Below are 27,523 nucleotides of genomic sequence, written 5' to 3' on the forward strand. Positions count from 1 at the left end.
GTGTCGGCCATCAAACACTGGAACTTCCTAAATATTAGAAAAACTGGGGATTGATTGAGAGTTTTACAGTAAAAGGTCATCATTAAGTGGGATTTATGCTTCTGCGGAGGCTCTACGCAGAGCTTTCTTTGCAGCCTATTGTGAGTGGCCTGAGGTTTATACTTGTGCGTTGGTGTCTGCATCTTCTCCATGCTGTTGATGGAGAAGGAGAACCAGGAAATGAGTCATTGGTTAGGACTTCATGACTGGGACAGAAGTCCTGAGTGTGTGTGTGTTAGGTTAGTAGTATTTTCCATTCTGGATATGTTTTAAAGGCAGTGTAGTCATTTAATTTAAAGCAGTGTTTTTAAAGCATGGACAGTTTGTCAGTCATGAGAAAGTCTTTTCTCAGCATGAGTTTGATTTGTCCCAGCCAAGGCTGCTTTCTAGTTTTTGCATTTCAAGAAGCTGCAGTGTGTTCACTCCATGCTGTAATCCATGCAAAAGGGCAATGTTGTTGCTGCTTGCAAAAAGGATTTAATTTTTTACCAAGAAAATCTCCTTCTTTGACACAGGCTGTTCTTCAAGTTGTATTCGGAGATTAAAAGCTGCCACAGTGAGTGTGCAGAAAGCTGCCATGCAGAGAGAACTCCATGGAAATACTTTTCAGAAGTTGGATTTAAACTGTGTTTTGAATGTCTCTGCTGTATAATTATATCCAAAATAATTCTGTGTCTGTGTATGTGTGCTTCTAGTGGGACCAGTAAGTGTTACATTTAACCCATTCTATAAGTAGGAGCAATAGTCCGCCGCAGCGCCAGATCTTTCTTTCCAAAAAAAAAGAGTTGTGAAATTGGTGTGGCAGTGCTAGTTACTAGTGATAGTTGATCTCTCTTTAACCTTAAGATGAGATAGATCGCCTTTTTGTTATCTTGTCCCTTTGATTTTTTTAATTGACTACCATGAGAGCCTTTTGATTTTGAAGGCAGCAGAGGAGTCAGGACAAACATTATCAGAGCTGAACACAGCTGGGTGATGGAAACAAAACAAAGAGCAGAAAGAGTTTAAAATGCTCCAAAGAGCTGAGGGGAACTGATGAGCATTCTCTGTGGGTTTATCCCCTTTCTGAGACACATACACATTTGATCCAGTGTTAATGTAAACATAGTGAATTGTGCAGCTGTAAATAAAATGAGTGAGAGTGTGTGGGATCTATGTATTTTCTTCGAATGTAAGCTTGGAAGTTTCTGACTCAGCAAGTTGACAGGTGCACTTGAATGCATCGTTGGTCAGTTTGAGATGTCAGTGATGCTGTGGTGAATCCGCTGCAGAGCGTCTCATGTGTTCCAGGATGCAGCAGGACAAGAGACAGAGACACACAGTGACTGTCAGTGAGAGTAAATATGCAAAGGTGTTCTGGTGATGGATCCATTCCAGGAAGACAGATGGACAAACAGCTCCTCTAACTGATCTTTCCATACATACCTTTGGGCACGCGCGCACGCACGCACACGCACACCCACCCTTTCTAAAACAGATGTTCAGTGTGATTTGATTTGCGTTCTGAGTTGTCGCCGTCCTCTGCTGGATCCTCTCTCCGGTTTCTGCTCCCACAAGGCCACACTACAAACTTTCATGGCCAACAAACAACAGCAGCCATTGAATTCAGACCATGTCTACATGAGCACTAACACTGTGAGGAACACATGAGGGTTGGATAAAAAGTTTGCATGGGTTGTAGTTTGGCTATTGCTCACACTGCCGTACTGGTTACTCAATTCAATTCAGTTCAATATCATTCATTTTTAATGTCAAATCACAACATGGGCCTTTTCAAGATCTGGACCACATTCTATAATTTACAAAGACCCAACAATGTCCCCTAATTCCTTCCCCCCTCGCCCCCCCAAGAGCAACCATTTGGTGTGACAGTCATGAGGAAAAAGGCAGAAACCTCAGACAGACCCTGAGTCTGAGGTGGGCGGCCATCTGCAACTGCCGGTTGGGACACAGAGACACTGATACAGATATACAAATATGGTGAAATATGATTCATAATTCTGTAATTCTATTATACTCCTTTACTCTGCACTTCTACAAGCAACACAGGTTTCATATAACAAAACCTAACATGTTTGTGAAGCAGAATGATTCATGGTGAATATCACAATGTGTCTTTCTATAGCTGATTTGTATCATTATGTATGGCTAATAACCTGTGTATTGAATGCTGCTGTTTTATTACAGTATTGTCAGTGATGATAGGACCAAAGTTAAAGGCGTGTGATCAGCTGGTATGTTGGGTGAACTATGCATAACAACAAAACTATAGCTTATATTTACTTCTCCTCGGGAAGGAACTTGTTTTGGTGGAACGTGTGTACTTTCAAAAGTAGTTTTAGTCGTGCAACAGAAAACTGGATTGGACAGATAGTCTAGCTAGCTGTCTGGATTTACCCTGCAGAGATCTGAAGACCAGTTAACCATAGTCCTCACAAATCCACCGGAGTTTAAAATTCCAACACAAAGAAAGAGGAAGGTAACGGATACCCGGCCGAAAATGAGGGACATCCGGCAGAATTTCCGTCGGCACCGGAGCAATCCCGGAAGTGGAACATTGTTGATATAGACTAGGGTTGACATGACTCGTACTTTCTCTTTCCAAAAAGAGTTGTGGAATTCGTTGGGCAGTGCTAGTTAATAGTGATAGTAGTTGATCTCTCTTTAACTTTTAAATGAGATCGATCTTTTTTTTTGTCATCTTGTCCCTTTGATTTGTTTTTAATTGACTATCATGAGAGCCTTTTGATTTCATTGTCTTTTTATGTTCAAACTCTTTACACTCAAGGATCTCGCTCAGTGTAAGAGTATAAACACACCTCTGGCACACACACTAATATATAGAGCTGCAATAATTCATTGATTAGTCGATCGACCGAAAATGAACCTTTAAACTGCTGATGACATCACCAAAGACTGAGATGTGGTCACTATTTTCTGACATTTAATCAAATGTTATTTGATTATTATTTTATCACCCTGTGGCTAATGCGCTATGTACAGCACTTTGGTCAGCGCGAGCTGCTTTTAAATGTGCTATAGAAATAAACTTTTCTTACATACTTACTTACTAATTGTGGCTCGGGAAAGGGAAGTTTGGGGTCCCCTACTGAAGCTGTTAGCCCTGCGACCCGATCCCAGATAAGCGGACGACGATGGATAAATGGAATAACTGGCAGATGAATCCATAATGAAAACACTCACTGGTTTCATCTCCGATAATAATTCTTGTGTGTCCTCCTCTGCAGACACATTGAGAACTGGACGGGTCTGCAGACGCTGAGAGACGTGGACATGGAGCTGTACACCGGATTACAGAGGCTGTGAGTACTACACACTAAATATGAGCATTTACTTAATGCAAGTATAATTACCACAGTATAAACTGTGTACAAAACAACCAGGTGGTCTCTAGTCCCAAACGGTGTATTATAGCATGCAATCTTTCAATATTATTTATTTATCATTATTTTTTAAACTATATTTAACTGATTTTCTGTAATTTACTTTTACAATCACGTGAGCATTTAAGAAGTTTAAAACATTTTACCACCATTTTTGTTCCAGTTATGAACCACTCATAGGGTGTAAGTATACGTATATGTTTTAAAAAGTGAAAAATATGTGGGAAGACAAATTATGAAAACATCTCGTGTGTGGGTGAACCATCAGTGAGCAAAAGCTTTGAAAGAGGTTTCAAGAAATATGTCTGTAGCCAAAGAAATAGTGCAATAAGCTGCCAGTTATGACAGTTAGGAAGCACTTATCAGTCTGTGTTATGGCACAGATGTTTGTGCTTTCAGTATTTAGCATTGAATGCTTAGATGGTCTAGTTTAGGCACTGTCAATAACACAAGAGTAAATGAAATGCCTCAGTCATTGGTAAGCAAATGCTTCCACAGAGCTGGACGTCACATATGAAATTACATGAAGGGTGCTCTTCATATGTAATCAATGGAGACATTGTAGAAAATAATTGTGTTTAAGAGTTTTAATTGAATTGAATTGAAAATAGTTGTTCCTTGGCTCTTAAACTTGTTTCAAAGCTGGACTGAGCCCTGATTAGCTCCTCTCATTTTAGAATTACTGTCCACTTAGCCTCCAATCAGCTTTCTGCAATTAAACGGGCCAATCACAGCACTGCTGTTTCCTCTTCCAAATCAGAGGAGCTGCTGTTGGCCCAGTTTTTAGAGGGCCTGGGCCCTGTTTCCAGGTTCCTGTGAATCTTAGAAATAGCAGCACTTAAGAGTGAGTGCCTCTTAACATTGGCTGCTGAAGAGGATGCACTTCAAAGTAACTTGGTGGATTTAACTCTCATGTACATATCTTTAAAGTATTTCAATCATAAGGAAAAAGATGGTGGTTTGGATAAAAACACTCTCAAGGAACACGCATTTCCAGGGTGAAAATCTCTTGTGTTCCCCGGGAAGTGAACTCTTCTCTCCGGCTTGAACATTTCTGTGTTTTATCACCCTCCCAACCCCGATCTCTTCCCAGCCATGTTCTTATACAGCAGCAGTCAATATGGTGCATACAGCAAAAAAAAAAAAAAAACGTGAAATGCTTACGAATTACAGCACTTAACTTTCGTATCTTTTGGAACGTATGGTTCATGAGAACAGGCTGACACTTGTTTGAAATGTTCTCACTCCATTGGATTGGTGTTATCAGTGGCACTCAACATAAAGCACAGCTGAGGCTGATGGGAAATTTTTACTGTTAACCCTGATCTCCCGCCTCACACTCTTCTTAAAGTCATCCACCCCTCCCTCTGTCCTCACTAGCTGATTTCTATTGAACACCCCTGTAGGAGAAGTGTCCTTCAGCTACATCAGGCTGGAATGAGATTCAGAGCCAGTAGATTTTAATTAAATTTGATTTGATAGGGTTAAGATTTAAAGAGAGAGTGACATCCATTCTTTCCTGGACTGAGACTCAGCCAATCGGCCACCATGGCCTCAAGATGCACTTCCTTTAATAGCCACTGTATGGTGGCTCCAAGAAAACCTCTCGAGATACAAAGTATTTTCACAATAATTGTTTTGATGTGATGTCTTCTGAAGTGTGACTTAGTGGTGGATTTTACAGGAATACTCTTGGGTACTATTCAGTAAAGGGGCCTACTATAGCTCTTCTGATCAACGCTCCAGCCACAGAAGACACTACACTGTGCTAGTACTGAGCATCACTACTCAACAGCTTGTTATGAGTATGTCTCTTCAGACCACTTCTGGTCCGTGCCAAGTTCAAGCTTCTTTAAAGTGCTGATACGCGTGGGTTGCTGCCCAGTTCTACTTTTATTGTAAGATTTTGATATGAGATGACTATTTAAATAAAGGCTTTTTAATTTTTTCACAAAAAGAGTGCCTTGGACCTTTTTCTCTTTTGAAGTATTGTGCTCCCTTTCCAAATAGCACCTTCATGATTTGTTTTTGAACTACCAAGCATTCCACACTTTTCTTCTTAAGTTCTTCGTTTTCTCTTTAAAAAAAATCTGTGGCCCTTTGTTGCGATAGCAAATGTTTCTGTCTTTATTTTCTTTTGGTAATTGTTCCTGTCAGTTTCTTCTTCTCTGCCGGACAGTTATCCATCAGAGCTCTTATTCTCTCCTCTGTATGTCTCCCTCTTATAGAACTATTACGAGGAGCAACCTGCATTCGATCCAGGCTCGGGTTTTCTCCAAGAACCCCCAGCTGCGCTACATGTGAGTACACACACACACACACACACACACACACACACACACACACACACACACACACACACACACATAGCTTTAATCCTTTAATTGCCAGGATGACTTTTCAGTCTGCAACCTGGAAGCCAAGTAATGTTATGTTATGTTATGTTATGTTAACATAAACTACAATGATAAGTCTGTAAGGTTGTAATTAGTAGCATGAAATGGTTTTACTGTAATTCATGTAGTTAGGTCACATACAAAGCACCAATCCAAGACTTAAAGGAGGAGTCTACAATTCTAATTCAATACACTTCTTTTTAAAAGTTGGGTTATTATCTTCCTACTGGTATATTAGCTGTCTGTTCTGTATGTGGCCCTGCCTCTGTAAATGGAGAACAGACTGAGTGGCTCGGACCCAGCCCCCCAGCTCTGTTCGTGCTCGTGCACGGGACAGGAGCAAGGCCGTGAGGTTTAAATATAAAGACAATGGGAGCGATACGAATGGGACGGTGAATCTGGTGCATGCTAACGCGAGGTAGGGTTTTTGTTTCCAATCCTACATTTACCATAATGCAGCTCAGTCATGTCTCAATAACCCTGATGACATCATCATATTATCATCATATATTTAGTCAGACTTGATGACGCTCTTCCAGAGCCACAGAGGACATGATACAACTTTTTCCACAGGCTGAGTACTGCTCCTCCCAACTAGTAAAATAACGATGACATGTACAGTTGAGTTTCCCTTCAAGAAGACTTGTGACGTGAGACAGAAGTCAACTCGCAGGTTTATATCAGGGCGCATATGGTAATAAAGCTCTGTGGGATGTCAGAAAGCTTGTACCTCTATCAGCCATCTTTGGAGTCCGGGAACTTAGTACCAATTATCATTGTTGAGATTGTTGTGAGCAGTAAGGGACCCGAGGTGGAAAAAATACTAAAATATTGTACTCAAGTAAAAGTACCAATACTTTGATGAAATATTACTCAGGTAGAAGTAAAAATACCTATCTGAAAAATTACTCAAGTAAAAATAATAAGTAGTTCATTTAAAATGTACTTTAAGTAAAAGTTACTTAGTTACATTAAAACAAAACTGTAAAACGGGGCGGGGGGCTCTCTCCCACGTAGTGAAAATAGGACAAGGGGTCGTACATCCAAAACTATTTTGTTTTTCATTAAAGAAAAATCTATACAAATGTATACACATGTAATAACAACATAATACATGTCATACATGACATTTAAGACCCGTAGAAAGGTATAATGTGCAATTTTAGTTCAGACCATCCCATAAAACGTTTTCAAACAATCAATTGAAAGTGAAAGTACCATACATTGTTAGTTCTGAGGGCCATCCTTCTTTTCTTCACAAACATAAACAACAGTTATAATGCAAATCAAGGCCATATCACGTGTTTTGACTCCATAAATGGGTTAGACCCTAATCCCCGACTAGCAGCTAGCTTCTACACACCTAAGTAGCCAGTATGAGATGTGTGTGTATATATATATATATATATTAGAGATGCACCGATTACAACTTTCTTGGCCGATTCCGATTTCCAATTTTCATTGAGTTAGGCCAGCCAATACTGATTTTATTCTGATTTAATTTTTTCCAATCACTTTACAGCACACACAAATATTTATTTTCTATCTTTTCTTTAATAGAACATTTTTTGAACAGATAATGGATCACTATAAAATAGAACTATATAAATTACTCCTGGTGTGGGACATTCACACACATCTAAAGTGAAATGTTAGAACCATTTCCTTCTTTTCACATCCAATATCCAAAAAAAAAAAATTGATTTTGGTTTTTGGCGTCGTTCCTCCACGCCCTACTTTTTCCTTGCAGATGTTGCATATTTCAAACGTTATCTTCTGCACACACGCTGAAGAATTTCCAAACAGCTGACATGTTGCAGGTTAATTCACGAGGTTTCCGACAGATGTACGAGAATAGCGCGGACACGGGCTTCACACCGCGAGCGGGTACGCGCGACGCACGGCGGAAAAGTTGAGAGAAAGTAAAGAGTGTGCTGTGGCGTCCGTGTGTGCGTGCGTCCTTGAGAACTGTAACTCGTATAACTTATGTTGTCAGTTAATTGTAGCGTTGACAGGCATGAAATATGTCAGACTGACCTGCCGGTCGCCGGTCATGGCCGTGCCAATTCCGGTCACCGGCCGGTCTATCGGTGCATCTCTTATATATATGAGAAACAGGGACTGTTGTGGAGGGCTAAATCCAATTTTGCTCAATTAATTTTATGTCAGGCGGCAAACGTCTCTTTTATCTCTGGGCATATTAGTGCAGGAGAGTGCACCAAACACTCTGTAATAAACTCCCCTTCAGAAAATGGCTTACTGTTTTTGGCGCTTTTGTGGGATATCACAAAGCAGGTCTTGACTGCTGCATCCCATGATGCCTCGTTGTTTTTTGCAGCTTAACTAGCAAAGCTTCAGATGTCCGTGCCCGCTCTGCGTCAGTCAAGTTGTTGTCTCTGCGTGGTGTTTAGCATTGTAGTGGCCATTCAAATTATAAGCCTTTAACACAGCGATGTTGATTGTTCTCCGCAAACTAAGCACACGGCTTTACCACGCCGACACATCCATGGGTCCGACACATTGCAGTTCTTCTTCTACTTCTTTTTAATTATGACTTGCAACCAGAGAAGAAGAAGCTGCATACGTTCGCACAAAAAAAAAGAATGCCCAGGTCTGGTGTAGTGGTTCTAGGCGCAATTTTTTTTTTCTTCTTCCTTTCGGTTTTCATTAGTCAAAGTTTTTTTTTTCTTTTTTTTTTTTTTTTTTTTACTCAGTAACGGATAGGATTTGTAATGTAGCGAAATACAATACTTCTTTCATTTCGTTACTTTCCACCTCTGTAAGGGACATATATGGGAGCTATGGGAGAACATCAATTCACCATCTGCCTCTCGAGGTAACCCTATCTTATCGTGCAGGGAACAATACTGTCAGCAGATGTGCTCAGTGTTCTTTCAGTATTTGAAATGGTCCATCAAACACTGGTGAGAGATTATTTTAACAGTTAAAGTTGTTCCCAAAAGTGTGTCAAATGCATCCAAAGTGTGTGAATTTAGGATGGGCTTTAAGCCTGAGACACACCAAGCCGATAATCGGCCGTTGGACAGTCTGGCGAGGTCAGTGACTCGAATCTGTTCGGTGTGTCCCGTGCCGTCGTCAGTCGGAGGGGCCGTCGGCCTTTATTTTGGCCGACCTGACATGTTCAGTCGGAGGCAGGGCAGTCGGGACTCACCCGGAAATGGCGAGTGGAATGAGCGTGACTAGAGTCTCTCAAAATCTGACAAAAATCTTTTAAACTGACCTTTGTTGAGCTGAAATGAAGACAGATTCAGCAGCTCCATGGCCTATTTCTCGCTTAAAATGTTTTCAGAAACATGTTTCAGTGAACTATTTTAGTACAATATGAGATCGTATTCTGAACGAGCCGCCATGACAGTCTGGCTTTGAATTTCCGGAGAAAACAAATCCACATCACTCGTTCGTCCTATCAGCTGCCGGTTTTCATTTCTTGGGCAACAATACAGAGTAGCGCCGCCTGCTGCTTTGGAGACGTATTACATTTCTCAAGTCGGTGTCACCTCAGTGTGTTCCGAGGCAGTTTTTTGGACCTTGGGGACCCGACTGATCATTCTGGCTTTTCTGTCGATGGTCGGCCATCTGCTTGGTGTGTCTCGGCTATTAAAGACATCTGTTCTTTTTTTCTGTGTTCTGATTGGCTCTGCTGTCTTGGAAACTGACCACCTGAGCCACGACTGCCTGCATGTTAACATGCAGCAGCACTACATTCAAATGGAAAATGAAACATTATGTTAGCCTACGTGAGTCTATACTTCAGGTTCAGCATCACACATGGCCTATTATTTCTACTAATGTGTGAATTTAAATTCCAAGCCACAGTGCTGCACTGGGTTGAGCTGTGCAAAGCTTTGTATAAGCTCACATTGTACTGTACCATTAGTAACAATGTGCCACTCCTGCGGTAGGATGGGACACTTTGAAGTGCTACTACTGTATGTGCTCGGAATGCCATTTCCTTTGTGTTTCTACGCTGCAGAGATTTATGTTCCCCTCTACTCACCTGTAGGCTGCTGCAGGCAGAGGGAGCATTTGTCAGGGCTGCCCTTGTGTATAAGTACTGTAAGTAAGCCGTGTTCAAGGTGAGGTGGCCCATAAACCAGGACTTAATGTCCTGTTTCAGTGAAGGAGCTTTAGTGGAGCACTGCAGACAGCAGGGACCAACACAGTAAGGACTCAAATACCACAGTCATGTGCGAGTGTGTCGTTGGACAACATCCAAAGCCGTCCACTGTAATGTCTTATGGAATTATGATGCAATGATCTTTTTAGATTTGTTAGTAAGTTTGTAAGTTATAGGAGAAGATTGCATACAGATTGTGCCACACTTTTTGCCAACCAAAGATTGGGTTGGGCCAAACACAACCGGTGCTATCTAGCAGTGGACAAACTTATTTCTTGCAGGTTATTGGATTGGATTGGTTTGATCCAGGGCTGTCTCAGTTGTCTCTGAAAGTCACTGATATTCCCCTAAGCAAAAAGTAAAGTTAGATAATGATTAAAGTTGGTTTTACTGTGTCACTCATGGTTTAGTAGTAGCCCTGTCCGAGAATAGAATGCTGGAGACCTTATCTAGGGCATAAGAGGACATTTGCATGATCTTCACTGGGCAATTGGCAGGTCACAGAAGTTATTTCCAATAGCGGACAGCATATTGAAATGGACCCAGAACAAGAATACCGACCTGAACCAACATAGTCTTTTAACACAGTGGTTGGAGTAAAGTATGTTAAAGAGAAAAGAAACGGTCATATGTAGTGCTGTTGTATTGGAAAATATTGAATCCAAAAACGGTGGACAAAACATCAGCTGTCAATACAAATCAGTGATCTACAATACTACAGGTCAGACTCAAAGGTGCGGGGTCAAAGACATGAGCCTCTCAAAAACATCTGCGGAAACGTTTTCAGCTGAATGAATGGGCCTCAATTGTTATCACGACCATTTATGAGGCGGTAGAACCTCAGTGAACCATTATCATCCAATAGTAAGCTGGATCACCCATCCATGTCAAGGCGCAGAGCAGCAGCAACCTCCCTCGGTTGGGGGGGATGGTTCAAACTAACTTAATTTATTGGAGAACATATCTTGGATTGCTTTGGATGGTACATTTTTACTTAATGGACTGGTGTGTATGCATCAGCTGCAGTATTCAAGGTAACAGGTGACACCCATGTTAGACATTTAATTTACACACACCATCCAGATCTCATTACTTAAAACTCAATTCCAGCATTTCTAAAATACAACTGCATTTAAAGTAACAGCCCTTTTTAGCTTGAACATGCTCTTTTCACATTTTCAAAAATGCATTTAACCCAGACACATACTCGCATTCTGACTGTTGAGGATTGAATCTGCCATGCATACAGTACAGTACAGACTACTTCACTGCAGCTTTTAAATGTTCAGCGATTGATTAAAACAGCAGGAAACATGGTGAGGAAAATGATATTTAGCCACACAGTTCCACAACGCGCTGCTTTACCAATGCTGTGTCGTTATAATGTCTGCACACAGTCCTTATATGCTTGTGCATCACTAATCTTAACTTGGGCCATAATCAATAGTACTGCTGTCATACATGCAGCCTGTAGACAAACAGACTTCATTAATCATTTAACACCCTCTAACAGCTAATAACCTGCACTACAATGCTTGTGCTATATAATATGCATCGCTCCCATAACAAGATGATTGTAATAAAGCTCTGTATGACTGCGTCCAATGCAATATTAATGCCATTAGAATGACTAAACACACAGTGAAGCAAATCATTTGAATTCCTTTATTAAAGGGTAACGTCACCCTCAAAGTCTGCTGGAACAGCTCAGCTCAACCAAACCTTTGCATCCAATCATTAGAAAGAAATGTATCACATCTATTCAAATCATAGGCCAAAAAGAGTCCATGCATGTGTACAAGAAACATGTAGTAATGAGTTTCTCTTAAAGCTTTGCATGTAAAGCGCTTCTCTTCACTTAAAGGTATAGTGGAGGATTTTCCCGAATTTTAGAAAAGAACCACCCTCTCTACTTTTTGAAAAAATGCACATGCGCAACACTCTACCTGTTCCTGAGAAGGAACGCCTATTAAACGTGTGCACGAGAGTGCACTGTTTACAAGTTTCTGTCGGCATGGCTCATACAAGCCTACTTTCCAAAAGAAGATTTGCACTTTTTCACAAATTGAGATGTTTACTCTGTGCGGTGCGTGACTTGTGCCACGGCTAGCATCGCTAATCATAGCTTACATCAACTTTTACTAGCAGTGATTTTAAATGGATTTCTCCAAATAGCATGCCAAACTTTACCTGTCGAGTAGAAACTTTGCGACTGAGGCATCAGTGGGAAGCCCAACCTGTGCTTTTAGCGCACGCCAGCGTGTGAAATATTCTCCCAAAAACACTCTTGTTTCTTTCTTCAGAGGCCTTTTCTTCTTGTCATACAATTTGTAGACACTTTTTCTCTTGCAACCCTCAGACATTTTGAAAAAACACGGTGAGAACAGCGAGCTTCAATGAATGGCTGAAACCGTAGCTCAAGCTCACCACACATATACACCTGAAAGCTAGGGACATGCACGTACGACGGCCTTACGTATACATATCACCAGAATGATTGACAACTAGGAGGACCAATAGTCTTGATGATCCACCCGGAAAAAAGAAAATCCTCCACTATACCTTTAATAGAAACAATGTTGGGAAAATAAGTCACAGTTTAAAAGAGTATTAAAGCATCATGCAGTAAATGCACTCTGTAAGTACTTTTACATCCTCGTCAAGGTGAATGTAAAATGTTACATTTACTGTAGAGAGCACACCGCTGATGTTACAAAATCATTGGCATTAATTTGCTCTACATCTTGACATCTTGTGTCTTCTGGCACAGTGACTGTCTCCTAGGAGGAAACAGTGGCCAATCAGTGCTTCGGCCGGCTCTACATCTTAGTGCTGCTGAGACTTCCTGAACAGCAGGAAGTGGGCAGATGGTGTTTGTTTCTCTCTGTGTGTATGGGTATGTGGATCTGTGTATGTTTGTGTGTTTTTGTATGTTGCTAGGAAACGTGGTCATTCTCAGTCTTCTACTCTCCTCAACAAACAGGCCCCTGATTATTGAATTTAATTAAAATCATGTCCAGGGTATTAATGATGGAAAAAACTGAAAAGATTTTGACCACTTCACTTTCTTCACATTTTGATTTAATGCATCAACTCAATTGGAAACAGATTAGATTGAGTTTGAGTAAATATGTTTAATATTCTCAGACATTCAAACTGCTGATACACAGCATCGATGTCGTCGAACCTTGAGTTATTACTTATTACTTAGTTTTAGCTACTGGTGAACACAGTGGAAACTAAAAGTGTTTCCATGTAAACTTTCTGAGTAAAGTTTCTCAAAGTCACAATTGTTTTCAAAGTGCAAACTCTCAAACACAATTAGTTTTTTAGTTTGATTGACAAGTAGAACAACCACAGACTGCACTGTGTCACGCGCAAACAGACACAGACAGAATGACTGACAGTTTTAATTACCATGGCAACACCTGTCATTTCACAGTCCAGTCAGTTGTTCTTCAAATAGCCCCTGCTAATCGTGTGTGTGTGTGTGTGTGTGTGTGTGTGTGTGTGTGTGTGTGTGTGTGTGTGTGTGTGTGTGCATGTGTGTGTGTGGGTGTGTAGTATTGTCCTCTTGAGTTTCATCTGTGACAGTCATTACAGATAATAAGCATAGACAGTCCTATAATGTACAGTATGCAGTAACGATATGGAGTTATATTCCTATCTTTATTCATTATTCATCATTATTATTCATTCTTTCAATTTGAGAGCATTTCTCATTGATATTACATTCAGATTTTGTAATAATTTCCCTCAAAACCTTGCTCTCACACTCAAATGGTCATGCTCGCGCTTGGATTTTCTCTGCTTGTGCTCAAACTTTGTGCTCGGACTCAGATATGTTGTTCTGTGGACAGATTTCCTGCTCTCAGCTTTGAACCTTCTCCTCGCACTCAGCCTGATTCTGCGCGCTTGCAAATCTGCTGCTCTCGGATCTCTCCTGCACGCTTGGATTTTTCTGTTACAACACTATCAAAATTCCACAACCAATAGAATGCCAGGTGTAGTGTTGACCAATGAAATGATCCCTGCCCCGTTGAGGGTGCGTTCGTTTTATGTGAGAACATCCGTTGCGGCTGGCTCCTCTGTAACCATGGGTCTGTAACGCAAGTTTATTTAACCCCGCCGTCCATCGCTTTATTATTAGTATATGTCAATAATGTGCACAGAATGGTCGACGGTCTTTCACCTGCACCCATCAGGAAACGGGAGAAAGCTTTGAAGTGGGACATATCAAGTTACGTAGCTACACAACAATGAGGGTGAGTAACATAAATTAAGAACATAGCATATGGCGCTAGCCTAGCTTGATGTCTGTAAACAAATAGCTTTTCTTTAAATCAGTAGTTTAGCTAGCTAGATTGAACGACATATGACGGACAGTATGTGTTTATTTACAACTGGTATTTAATGACCCCACTTTGTAAATTTTCTTCGTTTGGTTAACCATGTTCCTGGGGATTTAGCTAATTTCAGACATGTTAGAGGCAATTGTAAAACCTAAACTGTAATATAACTGAAAAGCAAAAGAAACTGGATTGTTTGTATCAGTTTTTACATCACTGTTGCATGTTTTTCAGATGTTCTAAATTCTTATAACATTATTTTAACAATAACATTCATATATATATATATATATATATATATATATATATATATATATATATATATATATATATATATATATATGTGTATATGTATAGAAAGTTGTAAGTACAATTCCACTCCTATAATAAAAGAAATAGCAGTTATTTATTTTTACCCTTATGAAATCAATACAAAGCAAATTGAACAGAAAAAAAAACAAGTATTTTGTTTCAGTTTCCCTTCTTCCAGGTGGGGCTGAAGTACCCCTGTTGAGCTGCACCGTGTGCATGAACCAGTGTTGTACAACCACACTACTGTGTTGTTCCAGTCAGTACATTACTGCAAACGCAAAATCCCATTGGTTCCCCCTGTACTCACCTGTGTGCAGAGGGCAGGCATTAGTGGCACAAACCAAGTACGTTGGCAAGTCTGATAATAATTTAATTGTAAAATCATGTTACATACACTTATCATTTCTTTCTTGCTTAAATTCACAGGGTGCAGAACAAGGCCCAGGAGAGACAATTACTGTGATGTCCACAAATCCAAAGCAGAGAAGAGAAGGTAAGGTAAGATAGTAATGATGTTAAAGAAAGCTATATACACCTTATACCTTATGTGTTGATGTCTATGAATTTGTTTTAAATAGGAGCACACTATACAAAGACAACAGTGGAGAGTTGCTGGATCGGTCTGTCCTCAAAGTGCCAGAGATCTACAAGGACTTCACCCGTTTCTGCACCATCACCTGCATAATCCAAGTGATAAAAGAGAGAACAAACTATTTTGTTCTCTGCTTACATGAATAGGTGCCTGTAATGTCTGCACACATAAACAATTAATCAATAAATGTTAAGTATCACTGATATTTCTTAAATCATTGTGGTTTTTCAGAGCAATAAGATTATTAAAGCCATGTTCATACTTGCAACAAACTAAAACCCTTATCAAGGCAAATAGGTTTTTCATTTTCTGTAATCTAAATCTAAAAACAGTATAATTAAATTTACCAGAGAGGACACTTGCAGGTTGTTAAACAGCTTTAATTTACCTTGTCAAAACAATAAGTAATTCATAACCAACTGCACAATATTTGACACAAAACCTAAAAAGCGTATGGTTCATACTCCTGTGAAGCAGTACACTTTGCCTGTAGGATTTACTGTAGCAGGAACATTGATATTGGCAAACTGATGACCCAGGTACAGGTGAGTTTGTGAGCAGGGTTATGATATGAACTAAAATAAAGATAAGATAAGCCTAGTGTTCACAAGAGGGATAATTCAGGTATTGCAACACAAGTTATAGAATAATTGAAATAAATAGGAGGTATATATATAACTAGTAGAAAATAAATTAACTAAACAAGAGCAATTAAGGCAAAGTTATGAGGTAGTAGCAAGCTAAAGTGACGTATAATCAATAGCAGTGAGTCACATCAACAGCGTACACCAGAATAATATATACTGTGATTAAGTAATGATACTTAGTGTTGTCTGTAGACTACTAATATAACAAAACAGAAAAATAATATAGTGTACGATGCAGTATGGAGAACAACCGAGTCCCATATGACCCCAAGAGACTTTAATTGCAGCTGTTGATGATGATGCAGATGGTTGTAGTCTGTAGCCAGTCATACAGTAGGTAGATCTGGAGCAGCAGGGTGACTTCTAGCTTTCATGGGCTGGTGATAAGACTCTGCTGCTATGATGCAGCACTGGAAGAAAAGAAAAGAAAATGCTTGTTTTTTCTGTTCAGTTTGCTTTGTATTCATTAAAAAAAACTGCTATTTAAGGAGCAAATTATTCTAGATCTGTTTTTATTATAGTGATAACATTGTACTTAACATTACAAAGTTTTATACAGACTGAAATGAATCCATCATTTTCAAACTAATGTTATATGAAGAAATGAAGACTAAATTCTGATGAACAACACACAACAGTGATGCAAAAACGAACACAAACAATCCAGTTTCTGGTGTTCTTTCAGTTATATTACAGTTTAGGTTTTACTATTGGCTCTAACATTAAATTAGCAAAATCTCCAGGAACAAGGTTAACCAAACGAGGAAAAATACACATACTGTCGGTCATATGTTGTTCAATCTAGCTAAACTACGAAGAAAATCTATTTGTTTACGGACATCAAGCTAGGCTAGCGCCATATGCTATGTGCTTAATTTATGTTACTCACCCTCATAGTTGTGTAGCTACGTAACTTGATATGTCCCACTTCAAAGCTTTCTCCCGTTTCCTGATGGGTGCAGGTGAAAGACCGTCGACCATTCTGTGCACATTATTGACATATACTAATAATAAAGCGATGGACGGCGGGGTTAAATAAACTTGGGTTACAGACCCATGGTTACAGAGGAGCCGGCTGCAACGGATGTTCTCACATAAAACGAACGCACCCTCAACAGGGCAGGGATCATTTCATTGGTCAACACTACACCTGGCATTCTATTGGTTGTGGAATTTTGATAGTGTTGTAACACAGAAAAATCCAAGCGGCGCAGGGAGAGATCCGAGAGCAGCAGATTTGCAAGCGCCAGCGCAGAATCAGGCTGAGTGCGAGGAGAAGGTTCAAAGCTGAGAGCAGGAAATCTGTCCACAGAACAACATATCTGAGTCCGAGCACAAAGTTTGAGCACAAGCAGAGCAAATCCAAGCCCGAGCATGACCATTTGAGTGTGAGAGCAAGGTTTTGAGGGAAATTATTACAAAATCTGAACGTAATATCAGTGAGAAATGCTCTCAAATTGAAAGAATGCGCTCTTGAATAAAGATACTAATATAACTCCATATAACGAGGAGGGATAATGATGATGAGCGTGACGATAATGATGGTGGTATCCATACATTTTTTTGTCACAGATGCGATTTGTTAAAGTGACACTCCATCCAAAATCTATCTTGGTAGTAAACTCCCAGTAGGCTTGAGAAGAGACGGTAAAACATCTGTAGTTTCCTTCTTAATGAAGAACATAGACTCTGTTGTAAACTCAGAATGCCCTGCCAAAATATGCAGTCATGTCAGGGCATGTAGTACATTTTGGGTCTTTTCTTAGCCTGACATCTATTAGTAGAACAATGGTAAACATGATCCTATTTGGTTTCCACATTGGCATAACATGACAGAATGATCTATTAGTAGGTGTCACAAAAACTGGGTCAGCAGTGTTTCCAAATGTCTCTGTTTTAGGGGCTCAGAAACGTCAGTAAAGTGTGGACGCGAGGTGTAGATGTAGAAAAAGATATTCTAAATGTAGTAGTGTGGATATAGCCTGAGTATCTGGTATCATAACAGTTCTGATAAATATGGAATGTGGGAGAACTTCTAAGAAAACACACCTGTATAAATAAAAAAAAAGAGTAGTGGTTCAAGCATTGTGCCTGGTGGTACACCATCATTCATGGAACATTGAAAAGATCACCGCTTCTGGACTCTCCTGGCTAGGGATGTAAATTCTAAGCAATGTCTCTAATCGATAGTCGGCAGCCTTAACAATCGTTAATCGATTAATTATTAATAATTTATGAAATACGTTGGACCTTTGACCGTTTTAACCACTGACATGACATTCCACACACAATCAGAGTAAAGTAGGGGTGTGGCCTTGACCAACTGCCACTTTGCTTGTTTGCAAGCCATGATGTCTCTCTCTCATGGGTTGGCCAAATTCTCTGGGTGGGCAAAGCAGAGAAAGGGGAGGTAACCTGGCTCCTTATGACCTCATAAGGAGCAAGATTCCAGATTGGCCCATCTGAGCTTTCATTTTCTCAAAGGCAGAGCAGGATACCCAGGGCTCGGTTTACACCTATCACCATTTCTAGCCACTGGGGGACCATAGGCAGGCTGGGGGAACTCATATTAATGTTAAAAAACCTCATAAAGTGAAATTTTCATGCGATGGGACCTTTAAGAAAAGTTATTTGCTGCACGACAAAAGCGATTGCACTACTTTATACATGTATCTGAAATTTTCTAGTTTGTTGTTGTGCATTGGTTGAAGTTCTCTTCAGTGTAATAATAATAATAAAAAAAAGTTTGTTTAGCATATTGGCAATGGTAGATGGGGCAGACAGCTGTTCTAACATGGCAGGGGGTGGGGCAGGAAGCAGAGGAGTTCATAGTTCATCACTTGTGAATCACTGGAATCAATGATGCCTCTGTGTTTTAGTAATTATCTGTGTCAGATACAGGGAAAGGCTTCCAATAAGGCCCAAAGAGCAACAGCATGAAGTCAGATGGAAGCTATAATATACAATATAAGGCAGTGCAGTTTGAGCTCAGTGCTCCTCAGGCACTACTGAAGGGTAATCAGAAAAAAAACAGAGATAGAAATGGAAATATAAATATAAATGAAATTTGTCTTTCTGGCTCACTCTTCTCTTTCCTCCTGTCCTGAGAGGATTACTGATGAGGGCCATGATCTCAGCAGCTATGAATAATAACCATTGTTACATCACCAGCTGACAGAGGAGGGACACAGATGGACCTCCAATCAAAGGAGAATGTGTGACCACAGCAGAGAGACGAACACAGACACACGTCCACTACAGGAGGACTCCTTGTCATTAACAGCATAGTCTCGCATTGCCAGCTCTATCTCCACAGCACTGCGGAGAAAGGTCTGACATCAGGAGCATACAATCCTGGATAGGAGAAAAAAACACTCTGGGGTGTTTAAGTTTTTTAAGTAGGGTAAATTAAGAGTTGAAAGAACAAATAAGTTAACACCTAGTTACATAAATTATAGCCCAAATAAGACAAAATAATGACTTTATTTAAAATTACATAGCTACCATCTGTAGACCTTATCGACACGATATACTGATGTGATGTTCACTGTAGCTAATGTTAGCTCAGCTGGGCGGATGTCCAGGGGATGAACACCTGTCCATTTTATTGCTGCGTCAGGCCGCTCTTCTTCCAGCGAGCTGCGTAAAGGTTTATGGCACCCCTAATGCGTGTTGTCACCATGACAACAATCAGCCTTTTGTTGTTTTACTAATCAAACAACCATGGCGAACGTTTTAATAGCCTTTCTATCCATTTTATTTCTATGGAGCGTATACTGCTGCATGCGACCGCATAGAAAAAAAGCGTCTTGTTTCAGAGCGATCCGCCTTTTTTGTGCGGCCGCTCTGAGTGCTTCAAGTTGAAAATCCCCGAACTTCTCAGAAAAGGTGTCGTCAAAGACAGAAAAGCCTATCCAAACAGATCAGCCGGACATTGAATGTTGCTGGTAAGCATGTGTTGTAAGCTTGTTGTTAGCTGTGTAGTCAACCCTCTGTTAACATAGCTAGCTACCTAGCTAGTGTTAATGTCGTTGTCATAAAAGCAAAATGCTATATGTAGTATAATTTAAAGAGAGACGCAAGAGAGCTATCTGTCAAACTGCTGTTCTTCTGCACTGGTAGGCGTTTTCTTTGGCATTTGGCGGCAGACTAGAAACATTGTGTAACATTTGTGGATGTATGCTGCCCCCCTCAGGTCCGGTACCTACAGTACATCACGTTTTCAGAATTTTAGCATCGACTTGGTAACTAAGTATCAGTTCTCGTAACACCCATGGTTTGAGTGCGCTGGCATAATGGATGGGGCACAGACGTCTGCATATACCATGTTGAACTCTTCATACTGCTACTAATACTTCTACATCTGCTACTGCTTCTGCTACTGAACATTCAATACATAGCTCATGAGAGATAAAAGCGAGATGGTGAAGTAGATGAAAGATAGCAGTTACAATGTCAAAATTAGCTAAGTATAAAGCATTCCCCAGAAAATAATTAAAAAAAATAAAAAATAAAACAAAATAAAAAATAAATATAACATATGTATAAAATAAGTAAAATTAAATAAAAATAAACACCCACAATCTACATTCAGGTCAGGTTTTTCTGTTTAACAAGGTGTTATTGGATGGACAGTGTAATCTGCGACCATGCCTGGATGTTTGTTGGTTTGGCCTTGTTGAGGCATGCAGTTCTCTCAAGAGAAGTAATATACTGGTAAGCAGTTAGCCAGTATTGTGTTAAGGGTAGATTAGGGTGGAACCAAAGCCTTTTTTGCTGCCGTAAGCCTTGCCAGGAGTAGTCTATGTTGGTTGAGAGTAAGGGATAGCTGTCTGCAGCTGCTCTTTCTGATAATTGAAATGATTTAATGTTCAATAACGTGTTTATTGAATGATAACATATTCACACATCATTAAAGGTCCAATATGTAATATTCGTACTGTAATAAATGACACCAATGCCTCATCAGATATTAAGGAAACATGTTAAACTGAAATACTATCTTTTCTGACAACAATGCTAATGTCAGTATTTTTTCTTTTTGAAATTTACATTCCGTGACGGAATTTATGTTAATGTTTTGATCTGTGTGTTGTTATCATCGGCCCAGTTTGACAGGCAGGCCGGGTTGCCAGATATACCTGTAAAAACGTAAACCCAGCGCGCTACAGCTGTAACGGTAGTACAGCCATGAAAGCAGCAAACAAACAAACAGGATCAACGGAGATAGATTCTACATGACATAAAAAAAGAAAACAGCATGTTTCTAACATTTGCGTGACCAGAGACGTAACAACCCCCTGGTAAATATTGGAGATGTATTTGAAAGATGGAGACAGCTTAGAGCCCAAAAGGACGCAGAGTTGGCTTATTTTCTCCTGAACAGGTAAGCATTAGCTTCATGCTAATTTATCACAGCTACTAGGGACGGGCATTTTTTGTCATTTCAACATTTGTGTACTCATATTGAATTATATAGCTAGAGTACCCGAGTTGGTTACTCGCAAAAACAATTGAGACATAGCCATTAAAGTGATCCCAACTGGTCCTGGCTAACGCCGCCATGCTAACCATGCTAACTGTTAACGTTACCGGGAGGACCAAGCATGCAGCCCATGGCTGTTTACAGCGTGTAGTTCAGCAGCTGGAGCCGACAACGTAGAGTTATTTTAAGCCACGAGAGGGGGGCTGTAAATCAGCAAGAGAGGACTGTGAGTTTGCAGTGTGTTTAGCGATTGTTGCCGTAATTCTAAGCCAATGAAGTGTGTTCCGTCGGCAAGGTAGTGGTATTTTTAGCATTTCGTATTGTAATTCTAAGCCGAGGAAGTGTGCCTGACTGGCGTGTGGAGAGGACAGTGAGGTTGTTGTGTTTTTAGCGGTTCATACTGTAATTTTAAGCCGAAAAAGTGTGTCTGTCAGTTGGTTACAGAGCTCCGCGTGAGCACGGGCTTTTATGACTGTCAATATAGCCAGCATCTAACGTTAGTTACTCCGCTGTGCTGTGGAGTAATGTCTGGCTATGTGAGACTAGCATCTACCGTTAGCTACTCCGCTGTGCTGTGGAGTAATGTCTGGCTATGTGAGACTAGCATCTACCGTTAGCTACTCCGCTGTGCTGTGGAGTAATGTCTGGCTATGTGAGACTAGCATCTACCGTTAGCTACTCCGCTGTGCTGTGGAGTAATGTCTGGCTATGTGAGACTAGCATCTACCGTTAGCTACTCCGCTGTGCTGTGGAGTAATGTCTGGCTATGTGAGACTAGCATCTACCGTTAGCTACTGCGCTGTGCTGTGGAGTAATGTCTGGCTATGTGAGAAAAGCATCTAGCAACATTGTTGTGAATGCTGCGGTCTCAGCCTGGCAACCTCCGTGAACTTTGAGTCTGGGCAGGAGGGGGCGGGGGAGACAACTCTGCAGTATTTTGGATTGGTAGTGCAGTAACTATTTTAACCGCTAGCTGCCAGTATTACATACAATATTACATATTGCACCTTTAACGCTATTCCCATTGAGCAGTGAGTCTATGGAAAAAAAGAGAGCAAACTTCTGCTGACATAATTATGCTAATATTTTTATTTTATTATTTATTTATAATATTTTTTTATTTTTTATATATTATTATTGTGTATTTGTTTTTAATATACACTACCGGTCAAAAGTTTGGGGTCACTTAGAAATTTCCATTCCACTCCATTCCAGACACAATACCTGCTGAGATCAGTTGTATTGTTTTTTTTAACCAGGGCAGCAGTTTTCAGATTACATTATTTGCTTACATAATTGCAAAAGGGTTCTCGACTGTTGTAGAAAGAAGTGGCTGAAGAAACACTTGAAATTCATGCTTTTTGGTCTAAACGTCATACCCAAATTAAAAGTGGTACAGCTCCCATATACTTTGACACTCAGGGGTGTGCCTGATATCATTGGAAAGGTGATTGATGTGGGTTTGTTTGTGTATTTGAGAAGTGTTGTATTTTGTAGTTTTTGGCTTTTTATTTGCACTTTTCAAATAGAAATAAAAAACGCACAGACATATATTTGTAGAAAAGAATTCATATAAAATCCATTTTTGAGTCTTTTAGCTTCTGAATTTTTTTTTCTGTAGTAAGCTGAGACGTGGCTAATGCTGTGTTGTCTGTCACCTGTCAGATGTGTTTACAGCAGTGTATTTTAATAATTTTACAGATTTATAACTTGGACAGAAATAAAAAATCTCCATTCTAGCCTCTGTAACTCTGTGTCAGTAAGGCCTAGAATCACCCTGACACAACTTGAGTGTTTCCTTTCCAATGATATCAGGCACACCCCTAAGTGTCAAAGTATATGGGAGCTGTACCACTTTTAATTTGGGTATGACGTTTAGACCAAAAAGCATGGAATTTCAAGCATTTCTTCAGCCACTTCTGTCTACAACAGTAGAGAACCATTTTGCAATTATGTAAGCACATAATGTAATCTGAAAACTGCTGCCCTGGTTAAAAAAAACAATGCAACTGGTCTCTGCTGGTATTCTGTCTGGAATGGAAATTTCTAAGTGACCCCAAACTTTTGACCGGTAGTGTATATGTTAAAGTCTGGATAATATATGTTGTTTGTATATCTGGAGTTGTAGCAAAAATAATTTCCCCCTGGGATTATTAAAATATTTCTGATTCTGATTCTGATTCTGATATGTAATAATATAGGGAAATGATGTTGAAGTTGGAGTTGTAGTTGAGTACATCAATACCAGCATGTTTAATATTGTGATCCTGTTTTTTATTCATGTTACAGCTTAAGAGCAATTCACAACCGCCCACCGTGCACAGACACCGTCACTTGAAATGCCAGAGGTCAAATTTATGAACAATACAACAGGCTGTACTGCAGGTAAACATCTAGGCTGTCAGTTTCTTCAAATCTCAGATTTTGACATGGATCTCTCTCTCTCTCTCTCTCTCTCTCTCTCTCTCTCTCTCTCTCTCTCTCTCTCTCTCTCTCTCTTTTTCAGTGCGGCTTTCCCATTCATGCCCGTCCTCTCTGAATACTTTCAAGCTTGAGAGAACAAACAAGCCTCTGTAACACATTCACACAACTGACATCAATAGTGCAGAGCAGAATACGGAATTACAGATCTGCCTCATTCAAACTGCTGACAAACCAGCCACCCTCTGTACATACCTATACAAATAGAAATAAAACACTTTGACGTAATAGATAAGCAGCACAAATGGCAATCACTGTAATAGCAAGTGTTACAGCTACATCGAATTACATCTGATGTTAGTGACTACATTTATATGCACGTATTATTCTGGTTTTGTGCTTATTCTCAGAAAGATCATTTATAAAAAAGGCTTGAATCTGGCCCAAATGGACTCAGCTTGCAGACCTCTAGCATACCTATTCACCACAGGAGGTGGCCGTAGGCAATAAATATTCAGTCCTCAGTACTCTTGAAGAGTACTCTGGTGACCGTCTCATTTCATGCATTGAAACTTTCACACTAACATTCATTGGTAATATTGACAGTTTAGCATCACTCCAAAAGTATGGAAACAGCCTCTCATTGAAAGTGTGTGTGGAGGAGTAGATGGTGTGTGCACGTTTTCAAAGCTTATGCAGTCTCCACAGAAGCACAGAGCCTATTAAATTCTGTGTGTGTGTGTGTGTGTGTGTGTGTGTGTGTGTGTGTGTGTGTGTGTGTGTGTGTGTGTGAATAAATGTGTTGGGGGAATTGTTCAGAATCCCTTTGAAAACAAAAAGTTCATGCGTTTAAATGCCTTCTACTTTTTTAATTGTGTCAATCAAGGTTTTTATGAAGTGTGTGTGTTGTGTGTGTGTTGTGTGTGTATTGTATGTGGGTTCTGTCAGGCAGCAGTGGTAGGAACCCCCTGTGGAGATGAAGAAGTGCAGCAGAGAGAAACTGTATCAATTATTAATGTTTTTATAGCAGTCATTTCTCCTCTACTGTATCTACATTATTATTGACATGCACAGTACTATGTACTGTATGTCCTGTGTGAACTGTGTGTACTGTGTGTACTGTATGCAGAAACAGCACATGTGTTGCGTGTCCTTGTGATTATATCGACATGCCCATATTGTAGCAGTTTATCTTTTGATCCGGTGCTGTTCAAAGTCCAACCTGAAGAAATAATCTCAGATAGGTCAAACTGTGCATACTGTATATATACAATAATCACACATTAGCAATAATCTTCAATCAAGCAACAACACAGAGTTGTCTTGCAAACAAGTTAAACCTAATGATACAATATATATAGACATTAAAACCCAAAACTCAGAACTCAACAAAATAAAACAGACCAAACAATACTGCAATAGAATAAATAATTACTTAGGACTCAGACTCTTCTCCACTTGTACTACTGTTACACTCTTTCCCACTCGTACTACTGTTACACTCTTCTCCACTCGTACTACTGTTACACTCTTCTCCACTCGTACTACTGTTACAATATGTTTTAGCATTGTGTCATAGAACTACAGAACTACAGAGTCTATGTTTTAAGTATTAGAAATTAACCCAATGATGTCATTAGGTTATATCGAATTCAGCTTGAGACCGAAAACTTTTTTAAAAAGTTTATGGATGGAGTTTGAAAGATGTGGCCATTTACCAGGCCTGGAGGATAGGAGCCAGTGTTTTTGAAAGTTGACCCGTACAAGTCAGGACATGTTAGCCTCGTCCTCTTACTTTGTAAAATCTGTCTCTTGTGAAAGTTTCACTTCAATGCAGCACTACAACATCAATACACACACACACACACACACACACACACACACACACACACACACACACACACACACACACACACACATGCACAACCTTATACTGGAGAATGCTTGAAGGTAAATTGTGGCTTTATGATATTATACACACCATTATTAGCATTATTGTTGTTATTAGTATTTTTATTCCGTAATATGTGTGTGTGACGGAGTTAGAGACACATACTGTAGGGTTCTAACATACATTTACATGCATGCACACACTCACACACCGACATTGTACAAGTACACACACCACTGTAAACAAGATTAACACACAAACACACACACATACAAGCAGCCCCTGACCTTCTCATGGTCATGACTAATTTCCCTCATTGCTCATTCTAAATTGTTATATCACACACACACACACACACACACACACACACACACACACACACACACACACAACACACACACACACACACACACACACACACACACACACACACACACACACACACGCACACACACACACCCAGTGTGTTTTAAATATGAGGCTGTCCTTTTCTGTCAGTCGACCTTTTCAGAAGACTCCTCCTGCATGTAGAGAGTAAGGGGTGTGTGCGTGTGTGTGTGTGTGTGTGTGTGTGTGTGTGTGTGTGTGTGTGTGTGTGTGTGTGTGTGTGTGTCTGTCTGTCTGTCTGTCTGTGTGTATATTTAAAGCAGAGAAGCTCTTCTCCTGGCACAGTGCCAGCATCACTCTGCATCTGACTGCACTGTGGCTGTCATTCTCCACATTATAGTTATGCTCCCAAACCGAAGCCACATAATGTTAACATTAATGATATTGATTCATGCTCAAATCTTTATGTATATGAAAAAAAACCTTCATTTTTGGCAGTAACTAAAGCAAAAATACCTCAATCCCAAATTATGTAATGCCCCTCAACGCTGTGTGTGTGTGTGTGTGTGTTCCAATCACAAAGCATGTTTATTCCCGTGTGTAGGCGTCGCAAGTAACAAGCATGTGATCTTGATTTATGAGCATGAATTCAAACCTCTGGGACCAAACTACTCCAAACACAAGCTGATGATTCATTCTTCACAGCTGATATCTAAACATGTTTGCTCTCAGGCCTCAGGGAGAGAGACTGTGTGTGTGTGTGTGTGTGTGTGTGTGTGTGTGTGTGTGTGTGTGTGTGTGTGTGTTTGCTCTGAATGCAGAAACTTAACATTGGCACTCAGCATTTGGAGTAACTGTAACTCATTGTCATCTCAATATTTCTCTGAATAAACCTGCATAATGTATATACACGCAAAAAACCTGCCCAGATATACTGATTGCTGATGGGATGAAATGAGCTCATAGTACCAAGGAGCCCTAGGGCCCTCCGAACCCCTCTACCCCCTCATTGGGCCTGTGAGGGTTCATGGTTTATCTCTTTGCAGATTGTGCGCTGCTGCACAATCTAAGCAAATTGTGCCAATGTTGTGGTAGGTCAGTTTTTACAATAGAATGTAACCATGTGTAAAATGGAGTGTAAACACACAGAGGTTGGTGGTGGCTGGTTTGAGAGAAAAAACTGTTCATGAATTTTGAAAAACAAGGTCACTGAAGGCACTTGGATGCCTGCATGGAAGTACTACTACAGTAGAGTCAGTATAAGGCAGCACAAAATGGAGATACCCGCACACACTATTTCAAAGTTGTGCTTTTATATTGCACAGACACTCTGTGTGTGTGTGTGTGTGTGTGTGTGTGTGTGTGTGTGTGTTGACCAGGTTTGAAGGTGACTTTGCAGAGAAAGTCTCTCCTGTTGTTCTCCCGCGAGTCTCTTTCTCATTCTCACCATCAGTCTCACCTCCTTCTCCTCGTTTGTCTTCTTCTACTCCCTCTGTTTTTTTGTCTTTCACTTGCTATTTTT

General features: G+C 40.1%; 1 protein-coding gene across 1 annotated transcript in view; it reads left to right on the plus strand.

Moving 5' to 3' along the window:
• Positions 1-27,523, plus strand: part of ntrk3a (neurotrophic tyrosine kinase, receptor, type 3a) — a 166,371-nt gene that overhangs the window by 26,024 nt on the left and 112,824 nt on the right. Inside the window, exons 2-3 of the mRNA XM_028584345.1 lie at positions 3,288-3,362; positions 5,672-5,743. Of these exons, the coding sequence (XP_028440146.1) occupies positions 3,288-3,362; positions 5,672-5,743 (147 nt within the window). The remainder of the gene's footprint in view (positions 1-3,287; positions 3,363-5,671; positions 5,744-27,523) is intronic.

The sequence above is a fragment of the Perca flavescens genome, chromosome 8 (assembly GCF_004354835.1).
Source record: "Perca flavescens isolate YP-PL-M2 chromosome 8, PFLA_1.0, whole genome shotgun sequence".
Lineage (NCBI taxonomy): Eukaryota > Metazoa > Chordata > Actinopteri > Perciformes > Percidae > Perca > Perca flavescens.